Below are 12,101 nucleotides of genomic sequence, written 5' to 3'. Positions count from 1 at the left end.
CCTTGTGATCAACAGTGTTTTTTTTTTATTGACAAGCTCAATTGTCAAATGTACACAGTATTTACATGTAAAGTTACAACTTAATTTAAAACAATTTACACCTGTAAAACTAATTCTTCACAAACAATTTCTCAAAACAGGGGCACTATATCAAAACTAAAATGGCTGTAGGCTAGGGTTGCACAACTAGTAGATTTCTCAAAGGCTGCAATTTATTAAAGAGAAAATTGAACTGAAGCTTGAAGAAAAATCTACTGCAAATCAAATCACAATCACAATATCTGTCAGAGGGCCCTCCTTCTACCGAAAAAAGGTGTGCCCATCTCCCCAACTCATGTAGGTATTCTTCACATAGCTTGAAGAATAAACTAAGAATACACCTTGTGTGGGTCGCATCCCACACAGTAGCCTCATAGTACCAGTGGAGATGTCACCCTCTGTTGTGTCCAGTGCTTTATCCAACTATGCCAGATCCCTCAGCTATACTGTAGCTAGGGATGAGTGCCTCTATTTGTTAATGAACTGCTGGATGATGACCTAAGGATTGATTGATTGATCTCTTCGTGAGGCACACTGACCAATAGTTTCCGGCAAAGATTCTAGAACAGAGCTCTGTTCTAGAATCTTTGGTTTCCGGTCTGGTTATCTGGCTTCCATAATGTTTTTAAACAGCCTAACCAGACATGCTTAAATGCCGTGTCTGCTGTCCAGCCACGTTTTTAGCAAAGGAAGGTTCCGATCCGTCCAGCGAATGTTCTCCTCGATGGTCTCCAGGGCCCGTTGGATTGAACGCAGCTCGGAACCTGCCTCAGTAGGTAGTGACCCAAAGAACTTGCGCACCTGTGCATAGGTAAGAGAAAAGTCAAGATTACGTGTAACAGAGAGGAAAGAAGATGGTTCCCACACCTTGTTAAATGCAAAATCCCAATAGAAAGATTTGAAAGAAGTGTCTGTTGACACATTGTAAACTACAATTTATGGTTAAGGTTTGGGCTCAACAACAATTTTACATACTGAGGTTGAATCTTAAAGGAGAATTCCGGTGTGGCTAGGCCGATGGCCGAGGCACCTCCATCGAAAAACTAGCGCCAGATTTCTGAGTGCAGGGGACTCTGAGACATACGTTCACACTCGGTATCATGTTTCAACACAATTTAGGTCAATATCACACCGGAATTCTCCTTTAATAGATTATCTGTTATGTCTCTGTGGGCGGACTACATACGAGTCAAAAAGATCCATGAATGAATGAGTGTCAGTTTAACTCTAGACACATCCATATAATTGACTTAAGTCAACTTTGTAACACCAAACCCATAAACTGAGAGACTACGGGCATGGTGTGCTAAGAGGAAACTATTCAGAGCAGCTATGTAGACATCTACATCTCAAAGGCAAATTATTATGAATGCTGGTCAGTGTTTGACCTTTGCCACCTGCCTGTCCAATTCAAATGTATTGGTGCATGCAACATAAGGACAAAAGCAGCCAACCAAAGTCCAAAATGCTACCGGAACTATACAAGCAGGAGTATGCCTCTTTGAATCAGATGATGACATACACTGTCAAGCTGTTCATTTGAACAGGCTGAAAGGCATTTTCTTGCTCACACTAGGGACACATACCTCCTCCAGCATCTCCTGTGTAGAGTACTGATCTGTCACGCCAACCACCATGCGTGAAATGGCTGAAGAACCCAAATCAAACCTGAACGAGAAAGACAGAAACAACATGAAGATGCATCAAACTGATTGAACCTCATTGCCTTCTTATTAGTAGACAAAGGAGTTTAGCCAGAGACACAGCACTCAAAAAATCTCCCATAGAAATGTATGGGGTTAGTTCGTAACGCAAACATGGCAATCGTCTACACATATTCCGCCCCTTACCCCGCCAAAATTGACATGTGAATACATTTTGCCAATAATGTGGTATGTTGTGAATACATCGTGCCAATCATGTGTTGTGATCTCGCAGCTGAAACGAGGTTTGTGTGTCGTGATTTGTGAAGCCTTGCTCACGCGCAGGTCTGCACAAAATAGATGCCCGATAAGTGCCCAAAAAGCGTTACAATATGGCCACCGAGTGGAGGGACTTGCCTAAAAGGACTGGTTTAGCTTCCCCCAACTATACATTTTAAATGAAAACCAATGTTACCATAAAACCAGAAATATGAACACCGGTATACTCACTTGCTAACCAGCTTGTACCAGTGAGCCCTTGTGAAGTTCCAGGCGAGTTTGAATCCTTTGGGGTTTCTACTGACGGTTACGAGCAGGGAGGTCAGGTCTTGTGTCTTCAGGACTTCTCCCTCCAGACTCTTCTCCAGCATCCTGAACACATCATACAGATGAGCCTCGCCCTCAGGATAAAACACTAGGGCCTTTGTGTTAGCACATGCTAATCATGTTCCATATAAGCACATACAAACCCATTATCAAATAACTCAAATAGGTCAAATAGTGAGAAGTCAAATAGTGTTGAGCAGTGTGCAGAGTTTTAACCGTCACTTTAATCCTAACCCTTGGTTTTAAAATGGAAGTGAAATGAAAACTTATTGAATATTTTTTCAAGCTTCTGCAGTGATGAACAATATAGCAGGGCAAGTCCACAGGTACATTTGTGTTTGCATTTTGCATTTTGCGGTGCGAAACCCACCACTGGAGCTTGTCGACCACAGGGCTGTAGGCGAGGGCAGCTTTGATGTTGCTTCTCTCTGAGGGTGACATGGAGAGTAGGTACTTCTGCAGGAGGAAGTCCCAGCCACTCTCACTGCGAGCCCCCTCTGTGTACACGACCAAAGTCACATCGCTAGGCAACCTGGTGGAGACAAAAATAGCCACAATTTATTTTCCACACAAGGCTACTGGAAGCTGGGCTGGGTCAGGCTTGACTTGAGCTGAACTTTTTTTTGTTTGTTTGTTTTAAATTATACTGGTGAAAAAAAAAACATCAGTTCAACCCTGAAGCTATGGCACATGAGATTGAAATGAATACTACTGCACAACCCTGAAGCAATGGCATCCAAGACTGAAATGAATACAACCAAACGTGCCATTAATAATACATGACGAAACAAAATGATTTAGGGGCTTATTAGGAAACTCAATGCAAGATGTGGTGTGCTGTAGGCGGAGGACGGAGCTCCAACCTCATGGTGCCATTGGACTCGGTCCACTGCTGGAAAAGCTGCTGTGCCTTGGTCACTACCGGCGGATGGCGTCGGATACAGGCGAACAGCAGTAGGTAGTTACGTAGAATCCTCTGGGACACGGTCCCTTCATCACTCCAGTCCTGTCTGTCAATGAGCCCTCGGAACAGGTTCAGTATGTAACCCTGTCATTTACACACATATTTACATGTTTACTTAAGATGTACAGAAAACATTAATGATTTGAGTGAGCATTACAATACATAGGGTGCTGACAGACCACTAGATGTGGGTTGCCAGACCATCGCACAAACACCACGTCACAAAAATATTCAGCCCACTTTCTGCTTTGCATGGCTCCACAGAATGCTTAATGACTATGTCAGTGCTGTCCTAGTAAAAAGGCTTTTTTTAGGCTTAAAACCAGACCATACTATGTGTTAAAGAATATCTGACACAGTACTCTAAAACTATAAATACACAAGGTTCTAGCTTTTCAACCGAATAGCTATGAAAGTCTACAGCTTAATGAAATCTAATAATAATAACCTAATGTTTACATGGACAGTTTTTATGTCATTCCGATTAAACTATTCCGATTGAAAAATTCTTGCCGTCTGTTTACATGGGGTACGTTCTATTCAGATCAGGTGCTCTCAAGCGCTTTAGAATCTTTGATCAGAATAGCCGTTGTTGCCTACTTTTCCTTGAGAAGATACAGCAGTCAATCCAAATGACAGTACACATGTGTGTTCATTCGGAATAGGAGTGGACTACACCACCTCTTTCATTCTGATTAAAATTCTGTTTGGATCAGGAATTTTCATTCCGATTGAGGTGTTTATATGACAATTTTTGTTCCGATTGAGCCGTTATTCCGTTTCTAATCGGAATAGGAGTGTCCATGTAAGCGTGGCTAGCTAAAGTGGTGCATGCAAATGGCAATGCAAATGTAACCAGCAGCAAATGTAATAACATTTGTAGGATCAAACATGCGGAGACCTTCATGGTGTTCTCCAGCTGCTCCATGTCCCGTTTCTCCATGAGCTTGTAGAGTGGGACAAGCTCACTGAAGCCCTGTGTCACGGGCATGACCTCCTGCTCCTGGCTCAGGTACAGGGTCAGCTCCAGAGCTTTGTCCAGTGGCACCTTACCTATGCTACATCAATCAATCAATCCAATGTGATTTACTTTATTTAGTGCCTTTTTGTGCAAATTTGCAATACATAGTGCATAGAAAAAGACATGACAAATAAAAGCGACCAGTAAGGCACAGCAGAGAAATAATCATAAATACAGTAAACCTTTGGATAAATATAAAGAGAAAGGTAACATGAAGGAATAAACACACAATAAAGAAAAGACCGCGGGTCGGGAATCAAACCCGGGTCATCGACGTACGGTGCAGGTGCCCCAGCCAGTTGCGCCACGGCTGGGAACATTTACCATACACATTTACATAGCACAACAGTACATGCCTATGTATTGTCCCCAGGGTGTTACATACCAAGTTGTCAATTGCTTAGTTTGAATTCTATAAAGTTAATGGCTGTGGCAAATGGTGGTTAGACCAGGTTGAATGTTCTTGCGCTCACCTGACCAGCTGGAAGATGTTGTTGATGAGGCTGGCTCTGTCGTTGCTGCTGAGGGCCGTGTGGTTACGCTGCAGAAGCCTGATCAGAGCGTCCCATCCCCCCGCCTCGTAATGGACGATGTAATATCCTCTCATGTCCACGTTGAACTTGATCCACTCCACCTCCTCTGGCAGGTATAACACATCTGGAGGAAAAATGTGAGGCCACAAATTCCTTCATGGTGGATTCCATGAAAACTTTGAACTTGAACTTTGAGGAAACTTCAAATACAGAATGATATGAGGAAAGATCCAACAGAAAATTCAATTTTCTCTCTAATAATATGCTCTACCTTTAGCTTTGGTTCTAGCTGTTATGACATTTTTAAAGTAATGAGTCCGGTAAGTTCAAATAAGCTTGTCCCAAAGTAAATTACCGTTTTAGTCTAAAGCTCAAATTGTGGCATTTGGTTTTATCATCAGAAACTGTTGAAGCTTGAAATGGATAAAATGCAGGTTTAGATGGAGCCCATAATGACAATGAACATGTCTGCGGGCCAGACGATAAAAGTTTAATATAATTGGGATTTCAAAATAAAGCTCTGTGCTGGCCATGCTCACACAAGACACTGTACTGTACCTCTTTTGGTCTTCAGCAGGAACCTTTGTACCGTGCTGGAGTGACTGGTGATGTAAGTAAGCGGAACTTGCCAAAGGAAACTGCAGGGGATGAGAACAGTAAAGAAAGGGGTTGTATTTTAATATTCTTGTAATTACACAAACCTCACACACTTCTTATATAGTGTATATAAAATAACTTCAATACCCCCATAAACTACAAAAGATATATTTATATTCATGAGAAATGACCTCTATATAATAACCACAGCTTGTTTAAATGTTCACAAACATTACCTTGACGTCTTATCAGGATCTTCCCCTTTCAGATACCTCTGCTGACTCAGTCTGACTTCTCGACCTTTGACCTCCACAGTAATCATGGGAAATCCCTCCTGCAGGGTCCATGTGTCCATGATGGCTTTCACATCCAGCTCATCTTGCATGAACCATTTCTGTTAAAAGAGTGTGCTGTTCTGATTTAGATGTGTGTGATTAGCAGTTGATCCATGGCTCCTCACTTGAAATCTTTCAAATTCTTGAATTTTCCCTTGGGGATCAATAAAGTATCTATCTATCTATATATATATATATATATATATATATCTGTGATTCAGTCCCAGCCTAGCTCTTATGCTCATTTTGATATTCATCTTGTTACTTTATCAAAAACTGGTGAAGCAACTCTCCACTCTTGCAACAGACTACTGTAGGAACTTGCCTGGAAGCCCACAACATTTCAGGTCGGGAAGTTCAGTGTGAAACTTTTCCATTGAGAAGCAACCATACCCGAACCAGAGCTGTTCGGACCAATGAAATTGCCTGGGCGGGCTTTGTACGATGATGAGCAACAGTGCGTCATCTGAGCATGCTTTGCTTGATTTTGTTTGCAACTAAAATGCTGTTGCTAGAAGCTAGAGAGATGGCAGCTAAGGCCCTGTTTAGACATAGGGAAAGCGCATAGGTTATCACCGAAAACAATTATTTCTGAAAACTCTGACCAAAGAGGAGATGTGGGAAAACTCCGGATTCACTCTTGTATGTAATCAGGGGAAAACAGCATTTTTGCATTGTGACATGTTGTTCCCTCATTTGTTTGAACTCTCTGATTGGCCACCTGTTTGGGTTACGCTTAAATGTTTGGATGTCAAGAGTCCCAAACTTCACCCCATAGCCACTTTTTTTCCATCCCCAAAGAGAGAGGCCACTTTGGTAAAGTATACCAACAAGCACTTCTTATTACACTTGTACTAATGATCTGTAGGTACACAAAAATACATTATGTATGGACAACATAAGCATGTGATATTACATATTGTTACATGGGTTGTTACACTGTACTTCATTATGTAGATATACTGGAAACAAGGATCCCCTAAAATAAAATGCAAGTACTGTGTATTGAAAATGTTTTGTGAGTGCATCGTATGTATTAAAAAAGAGTTTTGTGAGTAGTGCGTATGTATTGACAAAGGTTTTGTGAGTAGTACCGTCAAGTCCAGCTTGTTCTCCATGAATCATTTCTGTTCTCCCATTCTAGACACGACCAGTACTGTAACTGTAATCATCTGTCAAAACACTTGTGATTGTGAAGACGACTTACAGAGTGCTCGGTTCCGCCATTCTTGCCTCCACCACAAAATCCATCCAATTTCATTCTTCCCTGATCTGCATCATCAGAATGACAGACCTGAAATAACAACAATCAACACAAAGATGTCAGAGGCCAATGAAATGGGGTAACAAATACATGCAAATAAAAATGTCCTTCCTTATACCAAAATATCAAAATGAAATACGGTCCTCTAGCACATTACTGCCTTTTGATAACAAAACACTATACCTAATACCTAAAGTCACTAAATTAATTTGCATTACTTTCTACTTTAATAGACCATAAGGAACAGTGTGTACAGTATAATTAAATGTATGAACAGTGAAGAGGACCCTCTTCTCTTGATTTGAATAAATGTAAGGGTTGTGAAAATCAGGATGTTACATAACAGTCAGTAAAGAGGTATTGACATAATCTATACATTTCCCCTTACGCTGGAGAGGCTTTCCCAGAGGTGGGCATTGACTGTGTTCTGATAACTGTGTCGCCTCAGGTATCGGATGATGCCAATCTTAAACCCCTCAGGAGTCAGGAAGTCCCTGAGCATGTTCAAAACACATGCACCCTGAACAGAAGGGAATAGGAAACAGTTATCAACAGGGCGAGTTCATGCTTACATAACATGTCTTTATGTTTCATTTAAAGTGAAAAACATAGCTGATATTAGCCATCATATAGCCTATTTTAAGAATATAGACTGTGAACCTCACTTTATTTTCAACCAAATTTGAAAACAGTTACATAATCTTGTATCAGCATAATGTAGTCATGCTAGTGTACAGAAACTAAAATGAAAAAGGGGAAGAAACATAAGGTGTTTGTGTGTGACCAGTGGTACACAATAAATTAAAATCCTGAACAAAGTGAAATGCTAAAGCGGAACCTAACGTCATTGTTTTGTGGGGAAAACCCCCTTCCAGTTTTTAAATATAATTTCCAAAGGCTTGATGTCAGTGAGAATACATTCACTGTGGCCTCACGAAGGGACAGCAGAGAATCAGCATGCTGGAAGAAAAATCTGCAATAATGTTTTTGTGATAGAAGTCCTGGCGCTGAGGGCACAGATAAACTTGACTGAAGTTCACTTAAGTGAGGTTCCCACTGAACCGTAAAGCGCTTCGGGTGCCTCGATAAAGCGCTATGTAAATGTTCTTGTTGTTGTTAAAATAAGCTGGACAAGAAAAGCACAGGGATTATTTGCTGAACTTGCTCTTATTAGGGGTTTTTTGGGGAGTGCCATGTTTGTGTATTCATACCTTTCTGTAGGAGACGTCATCGAACATCTCTCTGATCTCGGCTGGGTTCTCCACAGGGGTGGAGATGGGGTGAGAGGAGCTCAGGGCATCCACCTCCATGGCCTGGAAGCACTTCCCCAGAAAGTTGTCGTTCTAATCAGAGCAAAATAAACGTGTGAAAATCTTTGAAATGGACAACTAGTGATTGAAAATGTCAAACACAGAGCCTACATTACATTGGCTTTGGTCAAACAATGGACAATGAATTCTGGGAACTTCCCAAGTTATTGTTCTGTGCCCTTATAAAACTTCTTCAAATAGTGGTCAAATAGAGTGCCATGCTACAGTAACAAGCCGACATGAGCTTTCAAAAAGCAAATTTAAGTGCTTTAAAAATGATACACAGACGTTGTAGTTTAGTTGGAAACATCTGTATTATCCATAAATATACAGACATGGCTCAAATTGTGATAGTCTACCCTTGCTTGACTTCAATTTAGACTCTTCGTTCAACAGAATATTTTGAATAATAAAACAAATCAAAATGCCATTGATACAAAAAACTGATGGTACCCTTCATCCGAGTATGTTGCCACAAGCGTTGTGTGACCTTTAGAGGTAATCACTTCCCAGAAACAATTTCTGTACTATAGCTTTGAATAACACTTCTGCATCTGTCAACAAGTAGTTTTACCTACTCTTCCAGAACAAACTGCTCCAGCTTTCAGTTTGAAGGGTGCCTTCTGCAGACTGCATACTTCAGCTCTTTCCAGAGATGTTCAATAGAACTTAGGTCTGGCCTGGCCACTTCAGAATAGTCTACTGTTGGTTCCAGGGCTGTCACTAGACTAAAACTCTACTAGGGTACAGTCCAATTTAATGATGATGATGATAATAATATGAATAATAATAATGCTGCCAAAGAGGCAACAGCAGCTAGTTAAAACTTTAACTTATTTATTGGGGCACAAAAGGCGTCTAGTGCTTGGTGCTTTTAGCTGTGCGTTTTGGGTCATTGTCCTCTTGGATGACCTGTCACTGACAGCTTTTTGACACTGGGCTGTATGGTTCACTTCAGGATGCCTTATAGTCGATTATAGAGATTTCATACTGAGCCCTGCACAAATTCAAGGCATCCTGATTCAGATGCAGAAAGCAGCACCAAAACATAACCAAGCTTTCCTCCATTTTTACAAAATAGGTATGGTATTATTTTCTTGATGGAAAGGGGATGGGTCTTTGGTGTGAGGGCAATACTACTGTTAAACGGAGCACTGATTCCTTGTACATTCAGAAGTTCAACATCAACATCAAAGGCTACTTCATACCACTTGCAGCTCTGGGTGGGTTATGTCAACAGACATAAACTCCATAAACTTGGCAAAGCCCTCATTCAGCCACAGGTCATTCCACCACTGCATAGTCACCAAGTTGCCAAACCACTAAACGGGGGGTGACAGAATTCATGACAGAATTAACAATACAACCAGTCTAATTTCAAGATCATTGTGCATTTAAAAACACAAGGTAAAAGTATGTATTTTTAAACAATTATAATACAATTATATTTTACATTTCATAATAATATAGGTGTGCTTACCTGATGGGCTAATTCATGGGCAATGACTTTTGTTATTCCCATTTTATCTGAAGGTGATGATTTCTCTGGATCAAAAAGGAGCCCTGACTCCCTGTACGTTGTCAGACCCCAGTTTTCCATGGCACCGGACTGGAAGTCTGGGATTGCTGCTAGATCTGCAATCATAATTATCAGTGCTCAGTATTGAACGTATTGAAGTGTGATGTAAGCTCATCATATAGCAACAATGACTTTCACTCATACCTTGTTTGGGAAGAGGATACGGGATATTGAAGTAATCATCATAAAAGTCAAGGAGCTTCACAGCAGTATCTAAAGCATACTCTGCCTGGCCGATTTTGTCAGGAACAGCATACACTGAGATCTGAAAATAAGAAAAATAGAACTTTAGAAGCATTCAGTCATGTCGATCACAGTTAAACTCAAACATGCATTGCTTCACATATTCTTTGGTAGTTGAACATAACCGAGGTCAAGTACATGTACATGTATGTAATATTGATATACATTTACGTACATGTACATTTATGTACATGACTTCGAATTCACTTTGCCACATAACCCTGATAATTAGAAGATACAAAAAGAGACAGCTTGCAAACCTCAACTCCATGCTGAGTGGTCTTTCGAATGGAAAGGAAATCACATACGATGTAGGCCACCAGGTAGGTGCTCATTTTAACGCTGGTGTCAAAGTAATCATCCAAGAGACCTCCTGGCTGCTCCACAGTCTTCAGCTGAAAAAATAACCCACAAAGTGACCCAAAAGTCTCTTAACCCAGAAGGGAAACCCCTTAATATAGAACAAGTAAACAGCACTGTTAGTTACATGTTGGAGGATAATGTGGGCCTACCTTAGGCATGTTGGACACAACAATGTGCCTGGGTTCTCTGCGTACGCATATGGTGAAGTTTGCTTTGAAGGCAGGCTCATCAAAGCATGGGAAGGCTTGGCGGGCATGGGTGGGCTCAAACTGCGTTGATGCCATAACCCTGAAATAGACAACTGAGTGCTCATTTTGTTACATCTACAAAGGCAAAGTCTTCCATTGAAATCTCCGCAGTAAAAAAAAACCTTGAGGATGTATACAAGTGGATAATATTCTTGGTGGGCTATTGAGTTTCAGCTTTTGTTTGTGGGATATGTATCATTACGAGTATTACTTACCTTGTCTCTCCATCCTTAGTCTTGTATGATCCTTTATAAAATCCATGAAAACTCTCAGAGAGATTAGCTGAGAATTCTATACTGAGGACATGCACTTCCCTACTGATTAAGTCATCAGATACAACTGCAATTTGCTCGAAAGCTGGGAAGTCTAAAACATTAAGATTTCGTTGGTGACCTGGTGACAGGAAAGTTGCTCTGATGATGTGGAGGTCTTTACTGTGAAGAATAATGGCGCGGGTTTCCTCTTGCACGTCTATTTGTATCTGAACAATTCCCGTAAAGTTAAGATACGTAAGATTTGGGTGAATAAAGAGGTCGTAATGTAGCGGTTTAACGGTTTCTGGTAACCGCATTTTGTTCCATGGAAAGGGCGGTTTGCTGGCCAGTGGTTCTTCTTTAGCTGAGTGGACTCGACATGCAACAGGTATGAGTGGACAGCACAATATCAAACAAAGACGTAGGCCTAACATGTTTAGAAAAAATAGATTCACTGCAGTTCTCTCTGTCTGTACTTGGTCAACTAGATTACGCATACAGAACAGTGCAACAATGCTTCTTCGGTTATCTGAAGTAGTCTAATGAATAGCCTACCAGCAAGACACCGATAGCTTGTACGGAGGAGTTCATGCTATAGCAGAGACGGTTGATAAAGCAAGAGTAACGTATTTTTAACTATAGATTGGCATATTCTAGCGAACAAAGCCACAGTGTATCCCATGAGGTTAGGCCTTTACGTGAGAAACGTTTATTCCGGACAATTTCTTGTCGGTTGGTCGCACGACTCACGAGGGAAACAGAAAGTGAAAGAAAGAATAAGCAACGGTAGATTTATGGGGTAGGGCACAGTGAAGTCATCATGTTTTCACGACCTAAATTTGTCAGTTCTCCGGTTTAACTGTTAAGAAAAGAAACGAAGTCAAATCAATGCAATCAGAATGGATTGTTTGTTTGGAATGGGATACGTTAATACTTTGTAGCCTTTTCAGTTCGTTGCTGTACATTAACTAGCCACCAGATGTCATGGTCGCACTCTGATGGCGTAAAGACCAGACTACTTACAAAAAAAAAATGTAGGAGGGACTTGTATTGGGACTGAAGACTTTTCAACTCAACTAAGGGCTCAGTCTTATATCCACAC

General features: G+C 41.0%; 1 protein-coding gene across 1 annotated transcript; it reads right to left on the bottom strand.

The window, feature by feature from the left end:
* Positions 1–2: 2 nt before the first annotated feature.
* erap1a (endoplasmic reticulum aminopeptidase 1a) lies at positions 3–11,957 on the bottom strand. Its single transcript, XM_042079993.1, has 18 exons — positions 10,961–11,957; positions 10,647–10,785; positions 10,395–10,529; positions 10,036–10,156; positions 9,793–9,947; positions 9,521–9,634; positions 8,214–8,345; positions 7,391–7,522; positions 6,946–7,032; positions 5,640–5,797; positions 5,365–5,444; positions 4,747–4,930; positions 4,154–4,310; positions 3,152–3,336; positions 2,659–2,820; positions 2,193–2,333; positions 1,626–1,707; positions 3–840 (listed from the first exon to the last, which is right to left on the bottom strand). The coding sequence occupies exons 1-18, from the start codon at positions 11,494–11,496 to the stop codon at positions 688–690; spliced, it is 2,853 nt and encodes a 950-aa protein (XP_041935927.1). The 5' UTR covers positions 11,497–11,957; the 3' UTR covers positions 3–687.
* Positions 11,958–12,101: the final 144 nt, after the last annotated feature.

This window comes from Alosa sapidissima, chromosome 23, assembly GCF_018492685.1.
Source record: "Alosa sapidissima isolate fAloSap1 chromosome 23, fAloSap1.pri, whole genome shotgun sequence".
In the NCBI taxonomy this organism is placed as follows: Eukaryota; Metazoa; Chordata; class Actinopteri; order Clupeiformes; family Clupeidae; genus Alosa; species Alosa sapidissima.
The sequence above is the reverse complement of the archived record's forward strand: the minus strand, read 5'-3'. Positions and strand labels throughout refer to the sequence as shown.

Bases quoted from the DNA above. Each gene is read 5' to 3' on its own strand.
- erap1a (XM_042079993.1), bottom strand. From the start codon at position 11,496: ATGCGTAATCTAGTTGACCAAGTACAGACAGAGAGAACTGCAGTGAAT. The intron at 10,157-10,394 runs GTTTGCAAGCTG...TCTTATTTTCAG, and splicing joins CCACTCAGCATGGAGTTGAG to ATCTCAGTGTATGCTGTTCC. The intron at 7,033-7,390 runs GTAAGGGGAAAT...TTGTTATTTCAG, and splicing joins TCTGGGAAAGCCTCTCCAGC to GTCTGTCATTCTGATGATGC.